Source organism: Theropithecus gelada, chromosome 14, assembly GCF_003255815.1.
Source record: "Theropithecus gelada isolate Dixy chromosome 14, Tgel_1.0, whole genome shotgun sequence".
Classification (NCBI taxonomy): domain Eukaryota; kingdom Metazoa; phylum Chordata; class Mammalia; order Primates; family Cercopithecidae; genus Theropithecus; species Theropithecus gelada.
The window spans coordinates 10,705,816-10,730,010 of record NC_037682.1 but is presented as its reverse complement, the minus strand read 5'-3'; the positions used below and the strand labels follow the sequence as shown (position 1 = coordinate 10,730,010).

Here is a 24,195-nt window from a genome sequence, read left to right as displayed (position 1 = left end):
ACGGGGTTTCACCGTGTTAGCCAGGATGGTCTCGATCTCCTGACCTCGTGATCCGCCCGTCTCGGCCTCCCAAAGTGCTGGGATTACAGGCTTGAGCCACCGCGCCCGGCTAGATAATGTTTTTTGTCTAGACCATACCCTTTTTGTACAGGTTGAACATCCGTAATCCAGAAGCAAAAATGCTCCAAAATCTAAACTTTTTGAGTGCCAGCATGATGCCACAAGTGGAAAATTCTACAGGTAACCCCATATGACAGGTTATAATCAAAATTCAATCACTTTGTTTCATGAACAAAATTATTTTAAAATATGAAATTACCTTCAGGCCATGCATATAATGTATACGTGAAAAATAAACATTTAGACTTGGGTCCCATCCCTGAGATATCTGATTATGTATATGCAAATACTCCAAAATTCAAAACGATCAAAAATCTGACACGTTTCTGGTCCTAAGCATTTTGGATAAAGGATATTCAACCTGTATTATGTTTGTATGCCTGTTCAGTGCTGGTCATTATAGCTTCTGCATCCTCGTCCCCTCATTTGAGCCAGGAGGGCAGAGCAGGGCAGACTTCTGCCTTGCTCAGACCTAGTCGGTCAGTCATTTCATTGTACAAGTACTCATTGAGCAGCAAACATAAGCCAGTCTCTCTTTAAGTGCTGGGATCTATCAGTGAATAAAGAATATATGCCTGCTTTCATGTGCTTCCATTCTTACTGGGAGAGACGGAAAATAAATGTAAAGTGATAAATAATAGAGGTTCGATGGGGCATTGGTAGTTCAGCGGCAGAAATTTCGTCTCCCATGCAGGAGACTTGGGTTTAACTTCTGGCCATGCAGTCCTTCCATGCAGAGAGGGCTACTACATTTCTACCCAACAAGGTTATTATGGCCGGGTGCGGTGGCTCACGCCTGTAATCCCAGCACTTTGGGAGGCCAAGGCGGGCGGGTCAGCAGAGGTCGAGAGTCTGAGACCAGCCTGAGCAACATGGAGAAACCCCGTCTCTACTAAAAATACAAAATTAGCCGGGCGTGGTGGCGTGTGACTGTAATCCCAGCTACTCGGGATGCTGAGGTGGGAGAATTGCTTAAACCCAGGAGGCGGAGGTTGCGGTGAGCTGAGATTGCACCATTGCACTGCAGCCTAGGCAACAAGAGCAAAGCTCTGTCTCAAAATAATAAATAAATAAATAATAAAGGTTCATGTAAGTTTTGGGTGGCAGTGAGGGCATTGAAGCAGTTATGACTATGTTGCTACCATGACTTTGAGATGCAGTCTTCTCGCAGTCTGCACAAGCAGCATAGTGGGAAGTGGGGTACCAGCTCTCCCTCCTGAGCCAGACGAGCTGTTGTGTTGCCAGTGGAGGTTCAGGGAGCCAGTGATGGGACAGCTCTGCTCCTGAGCTTTGCCACCCACAGGACCTGGGCACTGGACCTTATGATGTGCTCCTTTGGAGTGAAGACTGGCTGTCATCTCAGCCCCCTCTCCTTTCTTCTCCTGTCCTATGTTTCTTCACATGCCTACCAGCCCCCTGGAGTCTGCCCCTGCACCCTCCTCCCTTACATATTTTGCAGAGAGTGTTTAGAGGACTGGAAGTGTAGCTTGTAATGGTATCTCTGTTTCTACCCTGCAGCCCACCTTGGGACACCTTGACTCCAAGCCCAGCAGTAAGTCCAACATGATTCGGGGCCGCAACTCAGCCACCTCTGCTGATGAGCAGCCCCACATTGGAAACTACCGGCTCCTCAAGACCATTGGCAAGGGTAACTTTGCCAAGGTGAAGTTGGCCCGACACATCCTGACTGGGAAAGAGGTGAGCACTGGGACTGGGGACATGGCAGCACCTCCCAGCCCTGTTGACACTCCAGCAGGTGGTGATGGGACTACTACTGCAGCCAACCTCTTGTTTATCCGGCAGAAATGAGATCTGACATATAGGGGTGCAAAAAGCTGTGGGATGAAAAGGAGTGCGAAATATAAAGGAGGAAGTAGATTGGAATCCTGGATTTTGCCTAGTCAGAGAAGTGATTTGGGGCTTTTTTGTCTCATCCTCAGGTAGCTGTGAAGATTATTGACAAGACTCAACTGAACTCCTCCAGCCTCCAGAAGGTAAGCACATGGCACCTGCTGTCCGTTTGTTTTTTGTTTTGTTTTGTTTTGTTTTGTTTGAGTCAGAGTCTCATTCTTGTCACCCAGGCTGGAGTGCAATGGCGTGATCTCAGCTCACTGCAACCTCTGCCTCTTGTTTTCAAGTGATTTTCCCACTGCAGCCTCCCAAGTAGCTGGGATTACAGGCGCCCGCCACCACGCCTGGCTAAGTTTTGTATTTTTAGTAGAGATGGGGTTTCACCATGTTAGCCAGGCTGGTCTCAAATTCCTGACTTCAAGTCATCCGCTCGTCTCGGCCTCCCAAAGTGCTAAGATTACAGGTGTGAACCACCGCGCCCAGCCCTCCTGTCCCTTTCTAAATCTCTCTTCTGGGGTCAATGATCTACTCACCCCATTTAGACCTCCTCTTGAATTCCTAGTTTAAATTTTCTGGCCATTTCACTCACCACCCCACATGGCTCTGCTACCTTAGGGGTTTTAGTTGAATCCTCTGTGGTGACTCCTCCTGAGTGGGTTTCCCGGCCACAGGCACTGGCTCTTAGTGAAGTCTTTCTGTTCATTCCCAGCCACTTGGCCTACCTGTCTGACCTACTTCCTGCATCTTGTTATCTTCTGGCTTGCGGCCAGCCCTATGCAAAAACACATGTTTGTAGCCACTACTAGAAACACATGCAGCTACTTCAAGATCTGGAATGATCCAGGGGAGTGGCTTTAGAAATACAAGAATAAGAGGAAACAGGGAACCTGCAGCTGGGTTCTGTGCCAGCTACATTTTAGAGAATGAGCTCCAGCTCAGATTTTCTGAACAAAACCTAGTTCTGTTCATCTTGTGGCAAATCAGAGATTTTCTCCGTAAGCATATTGTGGTAGTTGAGTTAGGAGAAGGCATGATTCATGCTAACATTAGAGTCAGATACAGTGATACTGGGAACCTTAGGAGTAGGGGCTGAGGATTGTTGTTGAGGGCAATGCTCATGGAATTAGAGTGGATGAGTTGTTCCCCTGACATGCAAATAGCCAGAACCAAGGTGTTTCCTATTTATTGTTACCCCTGGGATCCCTTCAAGGGTTCTTCAGTTCAGTGGAATCATTGCTGTCATCATCAGGGTGTCCTTGCTTGGAGCTTTCCAGGAGGAAGGGAAAAAGGGCTGCTCCTGACATACTGGCTGCAGCCCCACAGAAGAAGTCAGCGTGGGATGGGCCATTTGGCCTTGGGAGCAGTCTAGCCTGCCATCGTAATAATCGCCAGTCCACCAAGCCATCTTACTCCCTACCTTGTTTTTCTCCCTAATTCTTCCTGACTCTGTGGAAGGCACCAACACCGGACAAATAGAGCCATTTTCAAAACCTTTTGAGACTCTTACTAAAGCCAGTCTGATTCTGGCCAAAAATGTGATCTCAGCAATAATCCCTAAAAAATGAACATTGAAGAAGCTAGCCCCCTCAGGGGTCTAGATGAGCCCAGAAAACCCCAAGTTCTCCCAGAAGAATGCCACTTCCATGCCAGGTGAGCAGCCTTAGGGGAAGAATCCTTGGCAGTTGCCTCTGGCCCCATTTCAGTGCCGCTCCCCATTACCACCCCAGAGGGTGGTAGCGAGGCTTTTTGCCTCTTCTTCCAAAATATCTGTTGGGCCAGGGAAAAAAGTAAGAAAAACCTAGGCTCTAATAAAGGGTAAGGTCAGCATTGGGTTCCTGAAGATTGGAAAGCCTTTTTCTTCTTTTCCGTTCTAGCTCAGGAAAGCTCTGGGGCATCATTAAAGGGGAAACAAATGTATTCACTTTATTCCATAAACCATATCTTGAATTAGGGCTTCCCCTACCCCCCCCCCAACAAAAACAACAACAAAAACTAGTTCTGCTCTTTGTGCAAGTGATGAGGCCTGGAATTACAAAAAGCCCCACCTGCAGTTCTCTGGCCCCCGCAGAGGGGAAAGAGTTCATTTCTGTCATCTGTCTTTATGAAAATACATGGTTTGGAGCCCCTGGTTTTGTTTCACAAAGAGAGCGTGAGTGTGTGGAGGTGGATTTGATTAAAATTGGCATCAGCTATATATAGGAGTGGCTTCTTCTGTCACCACCCTGGAGGCCCAGGAAGGAAAGGCCTATCCCCTGGAACAGAGCCCTCTGACTACTGTAAATCAGAAAATGATGGGGTCCCCCTCTGGTGCTCCACCACCCCTTTACACAGACCAAGCTGGGGTGTGTACTGTCACTGAACCAAGGCAGCAGCTCGGGTTCTGAATATTCACGCACATGGGCTCACACTCCCTCCAGCAGAGGCACCCAGCCAAAACCCGCCTGCTGTTTTGGGGCTGGATTTGGTAGACGCAGCAGAGGGCACGGCTGGCTCATCCCAATGCCATCCCGGGTAGCACGTCCCCACAGCCAGCCCTCCTCCAGCTTCCCCGACTTCCCAGCCATGGGGAAGGCTGCGCATGAGCTAGACAACCACCCTATTTTCTTTTCCCTGCCTGGTTTTGGTTTTTTTGGGAAAAAATAATCCTAGCAGGGGCTCTGTTTGGAGGTACCTGAGGGGAGCAAGTTGAGCAAGCATGACCCCTGGCATTTTCTCTTCCAGCTATTCCGTGAAGTAAGAATAATGAAGGTTTTGAATCATCCCAACATAGGTGAGCACAAGTTGTCATTTCTCTCTTCTTCCCCAACAGCAAGGCTCTGCTTTCCAGCGTGTCATCTTCTCCCTGAGGCACACTGCCTTCTGGAGTCTGCGGTCTTCAAGGATGCCCTTGGGGAAGCTCAGCTCAAAATCCGTTTCCCCTTCTGGCATACGGGGCTGTCCTTAGCAGTTTGGCTGGCATGAGAGGAACTTGTTCTTGGGAGTGGGGGATCATGAAAGGAGGGGAGACTTTCATCCCTAGGATGCTCCTGGACATGTTTTAGAGCAGTATGTGGCCCCTGCTGCTTCTTGACTTAAGCCTTGGCCTTTTCTCTTGTAGTTAAATTATTTGAAGTGATTGAGACTGAGAAAACGCTCTACCTTGTCATGGAGTACGCTAGTGGCGGTAGGTGTGGAACTGCCTCTTCCTGTTGTGCCCCCACTTCTTCCACCTCCAGCCAGCTCTGACTGAGATCCCTGCCTGGTCTCTTACAGGAGAGGTATTTGATTACCTAGTGGCTCATGGCAGGATGAAAGAGAAAGAGGCTCGAGCCAAATTCCGCCAGGTAGGTGTGACTCCCTCCATAGGATCTGGACCTGACCTCTGCCTTTTGGGGTTTGACATATAAGGATAAGCTGCCTGTCTATAAGTGGCCCTTGGAGGGTACTTTGGGCTCTGCTTATCTGTGTGGTAGCTTAGCACTAGGTCGCAGGATCACTGCTCTGCCAGCCCCTGTGGCCCACCCTCAGGCACCCCTGGGTTAACCCTTCTTCCTTCCTTTCAGATAGTGTCTGCTGTACAGTACTGTCACCAGAAGTTTATTGTCCATAGAGACTTAAAGGTAAGGCATGTACTTCTCCTTGTGCCTTTGAGTGGGGGCCAGGTTGTTCCCCTCATTCTCCCTGATAAAACCATCAATAACCATCAGGCCCTGAGTGTTCAGGAAACTCCAGCCTGCCTTTTTTTTTTTTTTTTTGAGATGACCAGAAAGCCCCTAGGGCTGCCTCTGATAGAGACCTTGTGGCTGGACCTCGGGTTCCGTTCCAGCCCTTGAGCAGGGGGCCTCTGCCATTTCACGTCTTGGCACATCACCTTTCAGTGCTGCCAAGAGAGGCAAGGCACACTCCAGGCTTTCTTGGTCTTTCAGGCAACCTGGTAGCCGACCCAGGGAAGAGTGCTGAAAGTTCCACAGCTGTATCCCAGCTGCTTTTCAGGCAGGCATGCATATACCATCTCCATTACCAAGATATTCAAGTTTGAGGACACCTGTGAGTCTCTTGGTTGCTGAGTCCTCACAGACATGATTTGATTAACCTGGGCCTGATGCTGTAGCTTTGCACAGCTCACAGGGTCTCTGGGCCTTCGGATCCCATCTCTCCCATGGCTGCCCGTGTGAGGAGTGGCCTGCACTGCCTTCCTCCTGCCCAGCCCATTCACGCTGATTGAAGCCCTGCCCTGACATTGGTGGAGAAAGTTCTGAGACTGAAGATGACTTTCCATTTGTTCTCCCATTCCCCTCAGCTCCTTCCTGCCCAGGGCCTTATTCTGGTTCACTTGGTTCCCTGATGTTTTCCATCTTACCTCCCAGGCAGAAAACCTGCTCTTGGACGCTGATATGAACATCAAGATTGCAGACTTTGGCTTCAGCAATGAATTCACCTTTGGGAACAAGCTGGACACCTTCTGTGGCAGTCCCCCTTACGCTGCCCCAGAACTCTTCCAGGGCAAAAAATATGATGGACCCGAGGTGGATGTGTGGAGCCTAGGAGTTATCCTCTATACACTGGTCAGCGGATCCCTGCCTTTTGATGGACAGAATCTCAAGGTGGAGTGAAGTGCAAGCTTTTTATTGCTTCTCATTTCCTCTCGGCCTCTGGTCTTAGCCCTGACCTCCTGCCTTTGCCACCTGTCTACATTTGTCCCAAGCCAAAGCTTCAGAGAAGGGCTTGCTGAGGTAGCAGCAGTCAAAGGCCTTCTGCACCTGGGAATGAATAACCTCAGTTCCTTTCTCGAAAGATGGGATAAACTGTGTGTGTGTTCATCCCCCAAGGCACTCCGGATTGCAGGCCTCGGACTGGTCAAGTTAGAGGGTACGAGGGTATTTGACTTCACTTGCCTCTCTGGTGAGGTGTCTTGTCCCAGGCTCTCTGCCTTCTTCCATATTTCATTTATGTCTGGCTAGGCCTAGGCTCTGAGGATCTTGGATATTATGTTTCTTCCTTTGGCCTTGGGATAATTTCAATTTTCTAACCCTGGATCCTCCTACAGGAGCTGCGGGAACGGGTACTGAGGGGAAAATACCGTATTCCGTTCTACATGTCCACGGACTGTGAAAACTTGCTTAAGAAATTTCTCATTCTTAATCCCAGCAAGAGAGGCACTTTAGAGGTGAGCGGTGGAGCCCAGCTGGCAGAAGGGCCTAGGGTCCCCATGGAAACTTTCCAGCTGACTTTCTTCCCCCTGCCCTTTTCCTTCTCTGTGCTCTCCAGCAAATCATGAAAGATCGATGGATGAATGTGGGTCACGAAGATGATGAACTAAAGCCTTATGTGGAGCCACTCCCTGACTACAAGGACCCCCGGCGGACAGGTGAGGCTGTGCCGGGCTGTGAGGTTAAGCTTGCCTAGGAGTTGAGGCCAGTGTTAACGATATGTCCCCCTGTGCAGAGCTGATGGTGTCCATGGGTTACACACGGGAAGAGATCCAGGACTCGCTGGTGGGCCAGAGATACAACGAGGTGATGGCCACCTATCTGCTCCTGGGCTACAAGAGCTCCGAGGTGTGTGCTCCCCACTCCATTCTCTGACCTGGCCAGCCTCACTGTCAGTAGCACCCATGCTTCTAACACCTGTTGAAGGCAGAAGCTCATCTCTGAGTAGGTGTGCTCTCTGCTCACCAATTTTAAGCCTCAGCTTTGGTGTCTAAGGTCCTCTGGCCCATTCACTGATCTCCATGACTGAATTAATAGAAAGCTGTTAGGGTCGGTGTGAGACTGGGTCAGAGTTTCAATACGGGTGAGTAGTTGATCTAGGTTAGTCTGCGTTGATTAGATGAGTCTAGGTCATCGGCTAGCACTTCTGTGTCGATCTAGATATCTTTGTGTCTTTCTGTATCTGGAAGTGTACATTTCTGCGTGGGTGGGTGGGTGTGTGTGGGGCAGGGGGGTCTGTGTGTGTATCTGATCAGAAGCTTGAGTCTGTTGCCTTTTTTTTTTTTTTTTTTTTTGAGACGGAGTTTCGCTCTTGTTGCCCGGGCTGGAGTGCAATGGCAGGATCTTGGCTCACTGCAACCTCCGCCTCCCGGGTTTAAGCGATTTCCTGCCTCTGCCTCCCAAGTAGCTGGGATTACAGGCATGCACCACCACACCCGGCTATTGAGTCTGTTGCTTCTGTCTAGTGCTTTATGTTTGGGTTGTGTATCTGTGTGTGTGTGTATGTGTCCGTCTTCCCGTCTGTGGATCTGGAGACTTTGTGATTGTTCTTCTGCCCATTTGGGTTTTGTTCATCATCTGTGTGTCCCCACATGAACTCCCAGCCTCCCCGCCCTGCTGTCCCTCTGGTGGTGGGATCCTTAAGAGGCACCTGCTTGCTGGGCGCGGTGGCTCACGCCTGTAATCCCAGCACTTTGGGAGGCCAAGGTGGGCAGATCACGAGGTCAGGAGATGGAGACCATCCTGGCTAACACGGTGAAACCCTGTCTCTACTAAAAATACAAAAAATTAGCCGGGCGTGGTGGTGCGTGCCTGTAGTCCCAGCTACTCGGAGGCTGAGGCAGGAGAATGGCGTGAACCCGGGAGGTGGAGCTTGCAGTGAGCCGAGATCGCGCCACTGCACTCCAGCCTGGGTGACAAAGCGAGACTCCGTCTCAAAAAAAAAAAAAAAAAAAAAAAAAACAGGCACCTGCTGCCACTTGGTGTAGGCCCATATTGCTCTGTGTTGAGGGGAGTGGTCTTGAGTCTGGACATGTGTTCTTGTGGATATTTGTGTCTCTGGGTGTGTGGCTTATGTATTCCTCTCTGAGGCTGTGTCTGTCAGTGTCTGTGTCAGAGCATGTGTATCTCCAGGGTGAAGGGGGGATTTATTGGTCTTACAAGTGGACGTCTGGTATGATCCTGGGGTGTTTGAGTGTTGGGAGAGGGTGGTATGTGTAAATGTGTCCATCTGTAGGGATTTCCACGTGACTTCTGCCCTCCCTTGAAGCTGTTTTCTGTTTCTTTTAGCTGGAAGGTGACACCATCACCCTGAAGCCCCGGCCTTCAGCTGATCTGACCAATAGCAGCGCCCCATCCCCATCCCACAAGGTACAGCGCAGCGTGTCGGCCAATCCCAAGCAGCGGCGCTTCAGCGACCAGGGTAAATGCTTTTGGGAGTTGTAGGTAGGGAGTCACCCCTCTCCAGAGAGGTCACAGGTTCTGTGGGGACTTGGGTAATAGAGCTAAGTTTCAGTCCTTGTTCAGCCACTTATTAGTAGCACGGCCATGGGCAAGCCACTTCCCTTCCCTCACCTCTGTGGAATGGGGGCTTGCTGGGTTGTTGGCCAGCCCTGTAGGAGATGAGCATGCATGGGGCTGGTACTCAGTGGACCCCTTGGCCTTACACATTCCCACCCTCCCTCTGGCCCAGCAGCTGGTCCTGCCATTCCCACCTCTAATTCTTACTCTAAGAAGACTCAGAGTAACAATGCAGAAAATAAGCGGCCCGAGGAGGACCGGGAGTCGGGGCGGAAAGCCAGCAGCACAGCCAAGGTGCCTGCCAGCCCCCTGCCCGGCCTGGAGAGGAAGAAGACCACCCCAACCCCTTCCACGGTGAGCCGCAGCCCCCGCCCTCTCCTTCCTTCCTGCGGTGGGGCCTGCCCTCTCCAGACAGCTCTTCTCTTAATTCAGACTCTGTTCCCTTTGGCTGCCACTTCTGCTTGCAGTAGGAAGCCTCGCTCCCAGGAGTAAAAGCAGAATCCTTTCCTTAACCTACCGCTGTCTGCTTCAGGTGGAAGGGAGGGGAAGCTTGTTCCATGAACCTGCAGGAGAACCTGGCTGTAGACCACTTTGGCTTTCTGATAGAACGCCTGCCCTTTATTCCCCACAGAACAGCGTCCTCTCCACCAGCACAAATCGAAGCAGGAATTCCCCACTTTTGGAGCGGGCCAGCCTCGGCCAGGCCTCCATCCAGAATGGCAAAGACAGGTGAGAGACCCGGGCCCTGCCTGCCTCGCTCCCTAGGAGCCACGTCTCACAGGGTGATGTCTGTCAGCAGCACCATCTCCTGTCCCTGCCAGCGCATTGCTCCCTGCTCCCTGGAGTTCCATCCTGGCTGTGTCCAGTCCAGCTTTCCCCTCCCCTATTCCACGCCATTGCCTCCTCCCCATCTTCCTCTGACTGCTTCTTGCAGTTTGCCAAGTGTGGGGCTGACCGTGGCCATCTCAGCTGCATGCTCGCTTCTCGACCACGGCCAGGGCATGGCAGCTGCCCTTCTCTAGACATGAGCACCTAAGGCCTTGTGTTGGGGGTCCCAGCTCAGGGCAGAACCAAGAGATGCCCATCTGGAGCGGTGTACACATAGAGGGCGACTCCAGCCATCCCCATGAGACCAGAGCTCCCCAGCCTTCACCGGCCGCATTTCTTACTGTTGCATTCCTGGCTCTATCTCTTCGGAGTTTATGAAAGCTTCCCCTCAGCAACACCCCACTCTTTCTGTAGAAGAAACTCTCTTGTTCTTAGAATTCTTAGGAGGCCAGTGCAGCCTGGAGGCAGCAGCCCCTTGTCTGCTCTCCTTCATTTCTGGTTTCCTCTTCCCAGGCTCTGACCCACCTCGTTGCTTCCCAACCTCACTCACCTCCACTCCCAGCCCCGCATTCCTCAGTTCTGACTTGCATCCCGCTGCTGCCCAGGCCTGACCTCTACCCTGCTGGAGCTCCCCAGCTCTGGCCCTTCCCCTGCCCTTGCTTCCTAATCCAGGCCTCCTGCCCTCACTCACCCCTAACACGGGCCTCTCCGCTGCTTTTGTCTCCTAGCCTAACCATGCCAGGGTCCCGGGCCTCCACGGCTTCTGCTTCTGCCGCAGTCTCTGCGGCCCGGCCCCGCCAGCACCAGAAATCCATGTCGGCCTCCGTGCACCCCAACAAGGCCTCTGGGCTGCCCCCCACGGAGAGTAACTGTGAGGTGCCGCGGCCCAGGCAAGTGTGCTGGGGCAGCTGCTGCACCTGCTGCCCTCAGCCCACCCTACCCCCTTGCCCCAGCAATTTCTTCTTCCCACTTGGGGGTCCTGCTCTGTTCTTGTCATCTTAGCCACAAGAAATGGGTCTGTCCCCTGCGGCCAGGAAGTGGAGGGAACAAAAAAGAGCGTTAATGCCCCTCTTTTCCAGTTCTCCCTCTCAGAACAGGTATGCAGGAAGCTGTCCTAAGGCTCCAAAGGGAAACCTTTTTGTTCTGAACCTTCCTGGGTTTCCTTAGGGACCCTGGGGATAGTCGGCATCACAGGGACTCAATCCTCGAGGGTTGGTCCCCATTGCCCGCTTGAGGGTCCAGTCTGCCCGGCTCCCAGGGAGGCCGCTCTGTCCAGCCTAAACCACACTCCACACACGGGTCCTTCCTTGCCTCCCTCCCTCCCTTCCCAAACCATCTCCTTCCACTTCCACAAGACTTCCTTCTCACCACTGTCCTCAATAGTCACACCCTTCCTTCTGTGTCCTCGTGATGGCTGCCTCTGCCCTAGCATCCCCCTCCCTGTCCCCACCACAGGGTGTCCAGGTGCCCAGTGATGATGGCTGTCCTGTACCCTAATTCATCCCCCTCAACCCCACTTCTCTTCTCACAGCACAGCCCCCCAACGTGTCCCTGTCGCCTCCCCATCCGCCCACAACATCAGCAGCAGTGGTGGAGCCCCAGACCGAACTAATTTCCCCCGGGGTGTGTCCAGCCGAAGCACCTTCCATGCTGGGCAGCTCCGACAGGTGCGGGACCAGCAGAATTTGCCCTATGGTGTGACCCCAGCCTCTCCCTCTGGCCACAGCCAGGGCCGGCGGGGGGCCTCTGGGAGCATCTTCAGCAAGTTCACCTCCAAGTTTGTACGCAGGTAAGCAAGGAGCTTTGGGTGGCAGAGAGGCTTAGGCCAGGCCTTCCTACCTGACTGGGAGTGGGTTAGGGGTTGGGGGTTGGGATTTGGGACACTCTGTACTGGTATTGGGTCTTGGGGTTAGAAGAGGCTTGGGGAAGCACAAGAAATTGGGTCTTTGTCAACACCTTATATGCCCAGGCCCACCCCTCTTAGGCCTCTCCCCAACTCCTTACAGGCACCCCTCATTCTCTGGCCCCAAGCAGATGGCCGATGCCGCCTCCTCTCTAGGAGAGTGTGAACTCAGATGCTAAAATAAAAGCCCCCCCTTCTCTCCTGGGTTCCCATGGAAACTTATATTTGGTGACGCAGCTGCAAAGTCATGAGGCATGAGCCAGGCTGGGGCCAGCAAGGAAAATTTTGTCCTGGTCTCTTGTCCCTTTGACTGCCTCTCCCCTTAGCTGGTTCTGTTTGTGGCTGCAGCCACAGCCATGCCCTTCCGCCCGGGGGTTCTTACGGTGAAACCTATAAATGAAATCACTGGCGAGGGCCCACAGTGGCCTCCTCCCTAACCTAACCAGAGGTTGTGCCAAAGCTTTCCTGTGTTGGACCCAGGGTGGGGATCTCTTCATGGGGTTTCTCACACCTGAGCCCCCAGCCACCACAGAGGGGCAGCTTGAAGTGCATCCAGCCAATGGACTGGCCTCCTGGGATGCTCCGCGTCCCTGTCATGCCCATTCCTCTCCCTGCCTTGGAGTAGCAGCTCAGGAAGCAGCAGGGGCTTTGAGAGAGCAGGCTCGCCTGCCCTTCCTCTACGTTTCACTCCACTCTGCTGGAGGAGCCAAAGCCACTGCCCCATCTGAACCCCAGAATGCAGGTGTGAGGCCTGCAGAGAGGGTGGGCAGGTCTGAAAGCCTGGGACTCTAGTCTCGCTGAGCGGCTCTTCCGAAAATGGGATGACCCTTGAACCTGTGAAGCCACTCCCCACCTGCTTATCCACATACCGTCTTGTTGGTTTTTTTTTATTTCTTTTTTTATTTTGTCTTTTTTTTTGTTTGTTTTTTTAGAAATCTGTCTTTCAGGTTTGCCAGAAGGTAGGCGTTGAGCCCGCTGTGTGTGTGTGTGTGTGTGTCCGTGTCCTGTGTCCTGCCTCCATCACTAACTCCCCTTTTCTGGCTCTTACTCTCCTCCATCTGCTTAACCAAGTCTGTGTGGCCCTCCTCTCTCTGCCATCTTAAAGGGATGAAGACTGCCTCTGATTGGGCAACGGCACAGAGCCTGCCTTCAGTGCCCCCAGTACGAACAGGCAGGGCTAAGAGGCCACATTGGCCCACTCAGGGCAAATGGCTTTAAAAATGAGGGGCCTTCCTTGGGCCCACAGTTACGCCTGTCCTCAAGTAAGGGGAGACTGTCTCAGGGAAGCCTCCCTTTAAGATTGTCTCCTCTCACCCACCCCACCCATCCCCACTCCCCCTCACTCCAGGTTTTGGTCACAGTGTTGGGATCCTTTCCTGGCCCTTTCCCCTGTCATGTGCATGCGCTGTGAGGAAGCTCCAGGGTTACAAGTGCATCTGGGATGGTATCTTGTCTGTCTCCTGGGCTTCCTGAACTTCAGACCTGTGTGACCTCTTCCCTTTGGCCTATGGGATGGCAGGACTTTGGAGACACTACAGGGACCCTGGGGCCCCAGGGTTTCAGTCTAGATCCTCCAGACCTTAGGAGCTTTTGTCTCACAAATGGAGCACAGCACCCCCTCCTGGCAGCTCCTGCAGGACTAGCCCCACCCACCCGCACCCCTGCCCCAGCACCCCTGCCACCAGCAGCATCTGGATAAATCAAGCCTCTTCTCCTCTGGGCTGTTTTCTCCAGATATGGCCTGTCCCTTCCAAAGTGCCGGGAGCTGGGACATTCCAGGGCAAGGGCCGTTCTACCCCAAGCCCTAGCAAAACAACAGATCTCTGCACCCTTACTCAGGGGTCTCCCTTCATGGGCCCCTTCCTGGCTGTTTCACCCCTGGCCTTAGGCTCATCCTCTCTGCAGGCCTCGGGGGCCAAATACCAAGCTGAAGACCAAGGGCCAGGTTAAGAGTGCCTGTTCCCCAGGGCTGTCTGCTCAGGCCCTGCCCTGGAACTGGGATGCCTGGCAGGCACATTGGTGCCACAGCTGATGGAGGAACGTCCAGACAGGGTCTTCAGGCTTTCCCCATCCCCTCCTCCTCTCACCCAGCGCTTGACTGCCTGGCTGGCTGCTGCCTCAAGGGGCCCCAGCAGGGGGCTGCCCCACAGGGCATCTGGAGAGAGCGGGGCGGGTGCCTTCCTCGCACAGCCGGGCTCCCTGCTCGCAGTGCGCTTGTGTGCACCCCTGTGTTGGTTGTGTCTTCCTGTTTATTTCTATGTTCTGCTGCTCTTTCTCCTTCCTCTCACATCCTCCCTCTGCAATCCCCAATTTCCTAGCTCCAGACACCCATCTTCCAGCCAGGAGCTGGAGAAGCCGCTCAGCGGGGCCAGACCTCTTCCCCACCCACCCACCCAAGGTGTCTGCCCCGCCCCGCCCTCGTCCTCCCTGTGTATGAGCAGATGGCCTGGCAGGCCAGCAGGTAGGGGAGTTGGGAAAGGTCGGAGGAGGCGACCTTTTCCACTCAGTAGCAGGCACCCATCCCCAGGTGCCTACCATGCAGACCCAGGCCTTGGCACTTTGAGCCTTCTGACAGAGACCCTTGCGTAGCCACAGCCCCTCCTCCTACAGAGACCCAAAGCATTGCAGCCCCTTTCCTCCAAAAGGACTGCAGTCCTGAGACCCTAGCGTGTGGCTCCAAAAACTTCCTCACACCCGCAACCCCCAGAACAGCGCGTGAGCCCTGGCTGTGGGGGAGCAGCCTCGTGCCGGGCTGTGTGCTCGGTGTGCTCAGTGAAGTGCGTGCACAGCCACTCCCCCTCCTCCCCCAGAGCGGAGGCTCCTTCTCCCCGGCACAGATCTGGGAGTGTGGGGAGGGACAGGCCCCATGTGCTGGGCTCCCTGCTGGAAAGGAATGGTTGAGCCGCCAGTGTGAGGTGCTGCAGAGCCCTGTTGGCTTGCCAGGTGATGGGCAGAGGGCCCTGGGCTTGGGTCCTGCCCACCCACTGGTGGCACCTCCCCAGACCCACTCTCATCTGGGTCTGTGGCGGCGGAAGGAGCGAGAGATCCCAGCACTAAACTCTCCCTCGCTCTGTTTTTTGAGGAACCTGAATGAACCTGAAAGCAAAGACCGAGTGGAGACGCTCAGGTGAGAGGGCTGGAGCCAGCACTGGCCCTGCCCGGGCCACCGGGCTTGCCACAAGCCTCCTGCTCCTCTCTTCCTTCTGCCACTTGGCTCTTCCTCCCGTGGTTCTGCCCTGTCCCTACCCTCTGGGGCCTCCCTTTCCTCAGAGAGTTTCCCCTTCCCAAACCCAATTGCAGGAGTTAATGGGCCCTTCTCTTCAGGTCTGGTATATTCTGGAAGTCGGAGTTCTGGGTCGGGTGGTCGGGGCTACAGATTCCTACCCCTGGCCTATCCCACCTCCCCGTGCTCCGAGGCTTCTTTCTGGAGATAGAGTCTGTGCTGGTGCTATTGAGGGCACCGGTGTCTTCCCTGACCCCACCCCGCCTACCCCAAGGCTGGCTTCTCCCCTTCACTGTCCTGACACATAGGGGTTGGAGGACTGCCTCCCTCCGCCCCCGCGGCCAGGGGCCCTGCCTGGCTGCTCCTGCTCCCTCCCGCTCTCCTCTCTGGGCTCGAGGGCTGTCTGCCAGGGTGGCCCTCCTGGGGTGGGGTGCCTCAGCCCCCCGTGACGCCCGCCTCTGCCCTCTCCACAGACCTCACGTGGTGGGCAGTGGCGTCAACGACAAAGAGAAGGAAGAATTTCGGGAGGCCAAACCCCGCTCCCTCCGCTTCACGTGGAGTATGAAGACCACGAGCTCCATGGAGCCCAACGAGATGATGCGGGAGATCCGCAAGGTGCTGGACGCGAACAGCTGCCAGAGCGAGCTGCATGAGAAATACATGCTGCTGTGCATGCACGGCACGCCGGGCCACGAGGACTTCGTGCAGTGGGAGATGGAGGTGTGCAAACTGCCGCGGCTCTCTCTCAATGGGGTTCGATTTAAGCGGATATCGGGCACCTCCATGGCCTTCAAAAACATTGCCTCCAAAATAGCCAACGAGCTGAAGCTTTAACAGGCTGCCAGGAGCGGGGGCGGCGGGGGCGGGCCAGCTGGACGGGCTGCCGGGCCGCCGCGCCGCCCCACCTGGGCGAGACTGCAGCGATGGATTGGTGTGTCTCCCCTGCTGGCACTTCTCCCCTCCCTGGCCCTTCTCAGTTTTCACTTACATGTTTGTGGGGGGTGGGAGATTGTTCTCCAGCCCCCCACATTCACCCCTGCCCAGAGATTCCCCCTTCCCCTCTCCCCAACTGGAGGCAAAGGAAGGGGAGGGTGGATGGGGGGGCAGGGCTCCCCCTCGGTACTGCGGTTGCACAGAGTATTTCGCCTAAACCAAGAAATTTTTTATTACCAAAAAGAAAAAAAGAAAAAAAAAATCCCAGCGGCCACCTTTCCTCCCTGCCCCATTGGGACAGTCGAGACTGGATCTGTGGGGTTTCCCGGGAGGGTGGCTCAGGGCTGGAACACTCTCAGGCAAGAGTGGTGGAGCTCCCGTCAGGCCCTCCGCCAGGCCCACTGTGGGCTTCTTCCCTCTCCTCCCTCCTTCCCCTCCAAGCAAACCACCAGAGGTGGCCTTCCCCTGACCTCAGGCCCCTGGGCTGGAGGCCTGGGTGGCGGGGCAGGGGGCGGGGGTGCTGCGCAGCCCTGCAGTGGGTGGGACTGGGGGCTGCCCCGGGGCTGCCGAGGCTGGAGGGCCGGCACAAGGCTCCGCCTCCCTCCACACTGTACCCTCTGCCCCTCCTTCCCAGAGCTGGGCATTTCCTTCCACAAGCTGCTGTGGGGACGTGTGTTCCCTCCTCAAAGTCTGTGCCATCTTCTCCCACCCCTCCCGGATAGAAGGAGGGGCTGACCCCAGGGCTGGGAGAGGGGAGGGGACTGCAGGGCAAATTGGCTCCTCGGTCCCCAGGGGGGCCGCTTGGGCTGTTGGTCTCCAGAGCAGGGCCACTGGGCACTCTGTGATGGGGGAGCCTTTGTCTGAAAGCACAGCCCCCTCGCCCTTCCTCTCCCCATGGCTTCCCCTTCATTGGCATTAATCTGGGCACCAGCTCTCTCCATAGCAGTGACTTCCCTCACCACTCTCATCTCTCAGCCTTGCCTTTTCTTCCTGACACTGTCGCCCCCTCCTCTCAGGAGACACTGCCCAGGGCCTCCAGGGCCACCTGGCAGAAGGCTGGGTTAGGCAGCAGGGCCGGGAGCATCTGCCCTCCACAGGGTGGGGGACAGATAGGCAAAGCGACTCCCAGCTTGCTGCCCTCAGTGGCCAGTGTGGGCATGGGCGGTTTTGGGCGCTTGGCTGGTGGTGGCCACTGCATCCCTTAATTTATTTCTCTGCTGTTTCTGTTCTTGAGAAATTGAGGGAGGGAGTCCTACACAGAGGCTGCCCCTACCCTCACCTGAGTTGTACATTTTTTTGTGATGGGTTTTATTTTTTATTTTATTATTTTATTTTTTTTTTTGATTTATGATGACTCCACCCCTCTTCATCACCCCCGCTCCCAGGCCAGGCTCAGCGATTAAGTCGAGCCCTTGCGTCCTAGGAAGGGGCCTCGCCAACCTCAGCCCTCCTGCCCCACACTCCTACTGCGGCTCAGACCAAGGGCTCCCCCTCCCTCCCTTCCCCCCTCCTGCCCTATGGAACAGCCCGGGTGCTCTGAGGGGGCCGGGAGGGCATGGCTTGGCTCCCAAAGGGGGTAGGGGCCCGGGGCACCCAGGCAAGGTGGCCCCTCCCCGGCTAGCCCCCTCCTCCCCAACCCTGCACTTAGTTTCTCCTCTGGATCAAACACATAATAAAGAGAATGTTTGGAATCTGAGCTGCCTCCTCCTGTTTCTTCTCCCAGCCAGGCAGGGACCCAGTCCCCTGTGGGCAAGATGTGGCCCAGCACGCCTGCCTTGCAGGAGAGACTTGATTCCTGTCTGGGGCCATTGCTGGGTGGGCCCAGCTCCCCACCCACCCACAGGGCACAGACAGGAAGCAAAGCCCAGGGCCCTTGCACCAAAAGGGAAAGAAAACTCAGTAAGCTTAGGTTTTATTTTTTTTTAATTTTTAAAAAAATGTTGAAAAATAAATCCATGTCTGCATAAATTCCCAACCCCCATTTCTCCAAGTTTCTGGAAGGTGGGTTTGGTGGGCACCCTCAGCTCCACAGCATTTCCCAGCTGGCCCCTGAAGACAGAGCTTCTCTTCCAGCCTCTGCTGCTGTAAGGCCCCTCTGCCCACCTCCCCCTCTGCAGCCTCCCTCCCCACCTCACCCCAGACTTATTGCTAAAATAAGGGAAAGAGGAATGAGAACAGCCAGCACACCCAACTGCCCTCTCCCCACCCCATGCTAAGGTCACTACCCCCGACACACAAAGGGCAGAGCCCAGAGGCCAAGCCCCAGCAGACTAGGAGGCAGCCATTCCAGTCCCAGCCAGGAAGCGAAAGTGCCCTCAGGCCAGCTCAAAGGCCCCTGAGCCTGGCCATGGCCACAGGAGACAGGCCCAGCTGCCAGGAACACATGCAGAACCCACAGGGCGGGGCTGGGCTGTGCGCAGCTCTGGTCTTCCAAAGACCCCGCCAGATCCCTAGTCCCTTCTGTCCTCGGTGACACCAGAGATGCCTGGGGATGGCCAGCAAAGGGATCCTGGAGCCTGTGGTTGGTGGAGGACCACAGGGCTCAGAGTGAGGGTGCTGGGGGCTCCAGAGGGGCTCCAATCAGGGTGGGTGGGGGCTGAGGGCCAGGACGGGCACTGTGGCGGGAGGCAGCCAGAGCGGGGCGGATGAGAGGTGGTGGGGGCTGGTTGGGGGCCAGCCGGGGCTGGAGGAAGCGGCCCTGCTGCAGTGGGGGTGGCTGTCGGAGCAGAGTGGGAGCCGTGGGCAAAGGTGGCCTCAGCAGTGGGGGCGGCTGGGACAGCGAGGTGGGAGGTGGAGGGGGTGGTGGTGCAGGGGGCACTGATCGGGGCACAGACGTGGAGACCGCTGTAATCTGGACCTGAGGGGAGAGAAAAGAGTGAGAAGCCAGGCTCTTCCTGCCCTCAGCCCAGTCTAAGGACCGAGGCAGCGCCTTGCCTCGCCTCGCCTCACCTCTTCTCTCTGAGGGGTTTCTCTCACCCCCTTCTCACCTCATCATCTTCCTCTAGGGCTGGGGCTGGCAATGGAGCCCCTCTCCTAGCCTCCTCCATGGGGACCGGGGCTCCAGGGGCCCCATCCTGCTCAGCCTCCCATTCCTGCAGCACCTCCTCCAGATTGAAGCGGCGCCGGTAGCTCACAAAGAAAGTCTTCACCTGGGTCAGAGTCTTGTTCCCAATCACCTCTGCAATAGCCCCAAAGTCTTTGCCATACCTACGGATGGCTGCAAGGGTCAAAAGGGCAGCAGCGTCAATACCCCTTAGAACTAGTTACTTCCCTGACCCTTCCCCTCTGCCCCCCCCCACTCCTTGGAGGGTGGGGAGATAGATTCCTGGGGTTCTCTCTTCTCACCACAGTTTAACCCACCTTGGACAGCCAAAAGCTGCTCATCTGTGGTCCAGCGGGAGTTGAACTTGGTGTTGGCCTGGAAAGCAAGGAACACACATATCCTTTAGACTTAAAACCATGCAAATGGCAGCCCTGCTCCCCAAGTAGTACTCTTTCTGCTCTACCTCCAGAGAGAGATCCCCTTTTGCACCCTAACTTAAAGAGCAGCCATACCTCCGGGGGGCGGAGTGGATCAATGCCGCCCTCCAGGGCTTGGCGTAGGCTGCTGTTTGTCTGCTTCATGCTCTGTACCTGGGAAGGCCAGGAAGTGGAGGAACATCAGACTCCCATCTCAGGCAGGCCACCATGCCCCTCACAGGACCCTACTTCTGCATAGACACCAGCACCACTGCCCCGGCAAAGCTCTCTGCCGTCCACCATCTGGCTTGTTCCCCCTGCACTACTCAGTAGGGGAGCCGCTGGGGTTCTCCCCTTTCTGCAGACCAGTTTTTATTTTTACTATATATATATATACACACACACACGCACATATATATTTTTTGAGACGGAGTTTTACTCTTGTTACCCAGGTTGGAGTGCAATGGCACAATCTCAGCTCACCAAAACATCCGCCTCCGAGGTTCAAGCGATTCTCCTGCCTCAGCCTCCCGAGTAGCTGTGATTACAAGCGCCTGCCACTCCGCCTGGCTAATTTTGTATTGTTTTTAGTAGAGACAGGGTTTCTCCATGTTGGTCAGGCTGGTCTCGAACTCCCATCCTCAGGTGATCCACCCACCTCGGCCTCCCAAAGTGCTGGGATTATAGGCATGAGCCACCATGCCCAGCCTTTTTTTTTTTTTTTTTTTTTTGAGACAGAATCTCACTCTGTTGCCCATGCTGGAGTGCAATAGTGCAGTCTCCACTCACTGCAACCTCCGCCTCCCAGGTTTAAGCGATTCTCCTGCCTCAGCCTCCTAAGTAGCTGGGATTACAGGCGTGTGCCACCATGCCCAGCTAATTTTTGTATTTTTAGGAGAGATGGGGTTTCACCATGTTGGCCAGGATGGTCTTGAACCCTGGACCTCAGGTGATCCGCTCGCCTCAGTCCCCTAGAGTGCCTGGATTACAGGCGTGAGCCACCGCACCCAGCCTACAGACCAGTTTTTAAAAGAAAGCCCAAAAAGAACACCGCATTGCCCAGAGTCCTAGAGGATGGGGCTCAGCCCCTGAACCATCTCACTTACACCTCAGCTCCCCCCAGACTTCAGTTCCCAGGTGCCGAGTGCCCCCTTTGCATAGTCCCATCATTTCCCAGGGCCCCACCTGGCGCTTGAGGGAGATGAGCTGAGAGTCAAGACCTCGGAGCGTGAGGTTGGCAAGGTCCGGGCTTCCTGACACCGCCGTGAGGCCCTCAGGGCTCAGGTACATGCCCTTGGGTGGGCGACGCCGGGTTCGCAAGGGGTGGTGGCGGTACTGAGATACCTGGACCTCCTTTTTTCCAGGGCCTGGGCGTGCATTCAGGGGCCGAGAGGGCAGAGGCTGCCAGTGAAAGGAGAGGCGGGTAGGTGGTGCAGAGCCTGAGAGAGGCAAGAGGACAGGCAGGCAGGGCCCAGAGTCTCTGGGAGCTCACCTCTCTCTTAGGGTCTCCAGGATCGGGCTCTCCCTCACTCACGCCTCCTCGACCCTCTTCGAGCTCATCACTGCTGACACAGGGGCCAGGGAGAGAATGAGGCAGGTGCCAGGAGCTCTACCTACCCCCATGCCCAGTGCCTGCTCCTGCCCCCACCTGTCTTCTTTGTCCTTGCGGCCCCCCAGTCGCCGGGCCTGTCTGTCCATCACGCTAGTTCGGCTGCGGGTCTTCTTCCAAGAGTAGTAATATTTCACCAGGCTGGGAATCAACTTGTCGGGCAGCTGGAGGAGGCAACGCCAGAAGCTGGGACCCACTCAAGACTCTGGGCCCCACGTAAGCTCTTCAGAAAGGAGGGGCAGAGGAGCGCCAGGGAGTGGGGGTGGAAGGGCTTTACCATCTGCTGGATACGCTGGAAGCACTTGCCGTGGAAGCCAAAGGCCTGTTCAAACAGCACCTTGTCCTCTACTGTCCACTCGTCAGGGAATGGGGTGAAGTTGGCCAGGTCAGCCAGCGACTTCTCTACATCGTGCTTATGCCACAGGAGCATGCCCAGCGCCTGGCCCGGGGCAAGGGGCAGCTCAGGCTCAGCTGCCCCCAGCACCATTCCACCCCATTCCCAAGTCCCTAGGGGCCAAGGCTCACCTGCTCAATGTTGTAGCCATGCTTCTCCTTGGCCATTGCAATGTACTTGTCAACTGCAGGGGCAGGAGGGGCAGGGTCTTGGTGAAGGGGGTTATAGCTCTTAACCCAGGCCTGTCCAGAAAGGGACCACCCCCCAGCGGCCAGGCCCCTGAACACGAGCCCCAGGGCAAGGGTTGGACCCACACACACCTCAGCCTCCAGCCCCCTTCTGAGAAGAGCTGGCTTGGAGCTGGGATGAACCCAAGCCCCCACCTCCCAGGGCTGTGCCCCACTCACGCTTGGCATCTGACACACAGTGGTTGGGTGACCACACCAGCATCCCCTTCAGCTCCTTGTTGCTGTAGCGTGCAGGGCTCTCTGAAAGGCCGAGGAGCAGGAGGGAAGACACTCAGATCAGCCTGGTGGCACAAGCCTGGCTGGACCCATGGCCAGAGGGCAGCAGAGGAGTGGAGCCAGGGAGGTTGAGGCCCAGAAGGGAAGGAGGGGCAGAGACCCAGACAAGAAGGCAGGGCAGGAAAGCTAACCATGCCACAGGGCCACCCACCTCTGCCAGCCTGTCCTCCCAGGGGGAGCCAGCCAAGGGCACCCCAGGTGGGGCTGCAGGCTAAGCCCGGAGCCTCCACCCCCACCCCACTTCACAGCCTGTCCTGCCACTCACCAGGCTTGCACTCCGGAATTACGGCCTGGTAATTGGTTCCAACGCGGATCATGCTGTCTGTGGAGCCAGGGGGAGGTAGTCAGGACTCCAGGGAGGGCGGACGGGAGAGAGGATGTGGCGGGGGAGGTGGCTGGCCTGGAGTTCTTCCTGACCACCCAGGGCCCCCACCTTCCAAGGAGGCTCACTTTTCCCTGATTGTCCCCCTCAGTTACCTGCAGCCACAGAAGGGACTGGAAGAGGAAAAGACCCTGTCCAGCCATGGCCATTGGGGCTGGAGGGTGGACAAGGGGACGGTTTTAGAGCCCAGGCCAAGCACAGTGCTTTGTTCCGGCTGGGGGGAGGGGAGCCGGGTTGGAGGGCAGCCCCTAGACCTGGACCACAGCTCTGCAAGGAACCCAAGGCTCCTCCCCACCACAGGAGCCTCACAGCTCTGTGTGGAGGTGTCTCTCCAGCCCCTGCTCCAGCCAGACCTCAGTCCCCTGCAAGATGGCAAGGTATGAGAGATCCACTCTAAGCAAGGGAGGGATGCCTCGGTCCCTGAGGAGCTGAGGGCAGGGGAGGGGCCGACAGGACGCCTCCACAGCAGCTAGGGGCCCAGGTTCCAGATTGGCTGTGCCGGCAGCCTGGGCTTGGGGGAGAAGCAAAGCAGAGGCTCCAATCCAGGAGAGGCAGGAGCCATCAGTGTAATAGACTCGTGGTCTGCAACTCTTCCCCCTCCCGCCCCACTCCGCTCCCCCAAGGCCGGCGCGCCTTTAACCCTAGGCCACCGGGCTCACCGTGCGAGTGCTCCTCCTCGCTGCTGTCATCCTCCGAGTGGGGCTGTCCGCCGTTGGGCACCGTCTTGGCCCGGCTGCGGGACAGGATCCCGGAGCCCGCGCTCGGCTTCTCCATCACCGAGGGCATTACCCCGCCCAGCTGCCCCGGGGGGGGGGCGCGGGAGCCTTCGGAGAGCGACAGTGGTTGCTGCACTCGCTCCGAGTGCCTAGCCCGGCCCGGCCTGGAGAGGTCGCCACTGAGGTTAGGAGCGGCAGGAGGTCAGCGTGGCTAGGGTCCGGCGGGGTGGGAGCCCACCGGGCAGCCCCAGCGCTCTCCGCGACCCCCACGAGCCAGGGCGTCAGAAAAGTTTGTGCAGAAGTGGGGGACGCAAGGGATGAGCGCAAGGTCCGGTGCGGCTGGGGTGCGATTGCTATGTACGCCCTTCAGGGTTGCGGTTCCCCTTAAGTCGGGGTCCCCGGTCCTCCGGGCGCCCTGGAACCCCACCGCCCACCTGCCCACGCCGTTCAGCGGCCGGGCGCTGCAGCGCAATCTGCGCCCCCAGGGTTCTGCGGCTCTCGGCTGCGCCGGGGATGCCCCAGTCCCCGGGCGGGGACCCGTGTCCCAAGCAGACCCCTGCCCGCGACGGCAGCCCGCCGGGGCCCCGGCGGCGGCGGCGGCGGCGGCGGCGGCGGGACGGCGCGCACGGCGCGCGGCGCTGGGCAGAGTTGCCGGGAGGCGGGCGGAGCGCAGCCGCGGGCGCCGCCTCGCACCCTCCCCGGCGCGCTCGCTCTCCCCGCCGCACTCGGGCTGCCGCTCGCTCGCCCGCTCTCCGCCGCCGCTCGCTCCTCGCGCACACAATGAAGCTGCTGGCAGGGAAGTAGTGCCGGCTGCGGCCTCAGCACCCCTCCCCCAGCCGATGCCTCCGCCAGCTGAACATCTGGCCCTGGGGTGGGAGGGAGGGCCCGGGGGGCGGGGCCTGGGGGCCAGGGCCAGACCTCCAAGGGGTGGGATCAGGACCCTGGTGGGGCACGCGTCCCGCTGCGGGGGCCCCCCTCGCGTCCCTGGGCTCCCAGACTTGCCCCTGGGGGAGACCCCACTGCCCCCCAGGAGTAGCCAGGGGTC

The 24,195-nt window shown here is 56.7% G+C and overlaps 2 protein-coding genes across 8 annotated transcripts in view; one reads left to right on the top strand and one right to left on the bottom strand.

The window, feature by feature from the left end:
• The window catches only part of MARK2 (microtubule affinity regulating kinase 2), a 76,136-nt gene extending 58,374 nt beyond the window's left edge, over nt 1-17,762 (top strand). Inside the window, exons 2-19 of one of the 5 annotated variants that reach the window (XM_025356500.1) lie at nt 1,639-1,818; nt 2,061-2,114; nt 4,693-4,741; nt 5,069-5,134; nt 5,224-5,294; nt 5,514-5,570; nt 6,318-6,554; nt 6,998-7,117; nt 7,219-7,318; nt 7,396-7,508; nt 8,949-9,081; nt 9,352-9,533; nt 9,811-9,908; nt 10,736-10,897; nt 11,539-11,796; nt 12,843-12,869; nt 14,993-15,037; nt 15,607-17,762. In XM_025356500.1, coding sequence (XP_025212285.1) covers nt 1,639-1,818; nt 2,061-2,114; nt 4,693-4,741; nt 5,069-5,134; nt 5,224-5,294; nt 5,514-5,570; nt 6,318-6,554; nt 6,998-7,117; nt 7,219-7,318; nt 7,396-7,508; nt 8,949-9,081; nt 9,352-9,533; nt 9,811-9,908; nt 10,736-10,897; nt 11,539-11,796; nt 12,843-12,869; nt 14,993-15,037; nt 15,607-15,967 — 2,313 coding nt within the window. In that variant the 3' untranslated portion in view covers nt 15,968-17,762. The remainder of the gene's footprint in view (nt 1-1,638; nt 1,819-2,060; nt 2,115-4,692; nt 4,742-5,068; nt 5,135-5,223; nt 5,295-5,513; nt 5,571-6,317; nt 6,555-6,997; nt 7,118-7,218; nt 7,319-7,395; nt 7,509-8,948; nt 9,082-9,351; nt 9,534-9,810; nt 9,909-10,735; nt 10,898-11,538; nt 11,797-12,842; nt 12,870-14,992; nt 15,038-15,606) is intronic. The other 4 variants (XM_025356501.1, XM_025356502.1, XM_025356503.1 and 1 more) reach the window with 4 other exon arrangements.
• A 200-nt stretch (nt 17,763-17,962) lies between these two features.
• Nucleotides 17,963-23,955, bottom strand: RCOR2 (REST corepressor 2). 3 transcript variants are annotated; one of them, XM_025357170.1, is made up of 13 exons: nt 23,094-23,342; nt 22,530-22,547; nt 22,318-22,374; nt 21,936-22,016; nt 21,660-21,712; nt 21,412-21,573; nt 21,174-21,298; nt 21,018-21,087; nt 20,711-20,926; nt 19,622-19,699; nt 19,427-19,484; nt 19,054-19,283; nt 17,963-18,923 (listed from the first exon to the last, which is right to left on the bottom strand). In XM_025357170.1, exons 1-13 carry the CDS (start codon nt 23,218-23,220, stop codon nt 18,609-18,611), a joined length of 1,590 nt encoding a protein of 529 aa, XP_025212955.1. In that variant the 5' UTR covers nt 23,221-23,342; the 3' UTR covers nt 17,963-18,608. The 3 variants fall into 3 exon arrangements, with proteins under 3 accessions (XP_025212955.1, XP_025212956.1, XP_025212957.1); XM_025357171.1 differs by lacking the exon at nt 22,530-22,547 and having other exon boundaries at nt 23,094-23,955; XM_025357172.1 differs by lacking the exons at nt 19,054-19,283; nt 22,530-22,547 and having other exon boundaries at nt 23,094-23,612.
• Between the last annotated feature and the right edge of the window lie 240 nt (nt 23,956-24,195).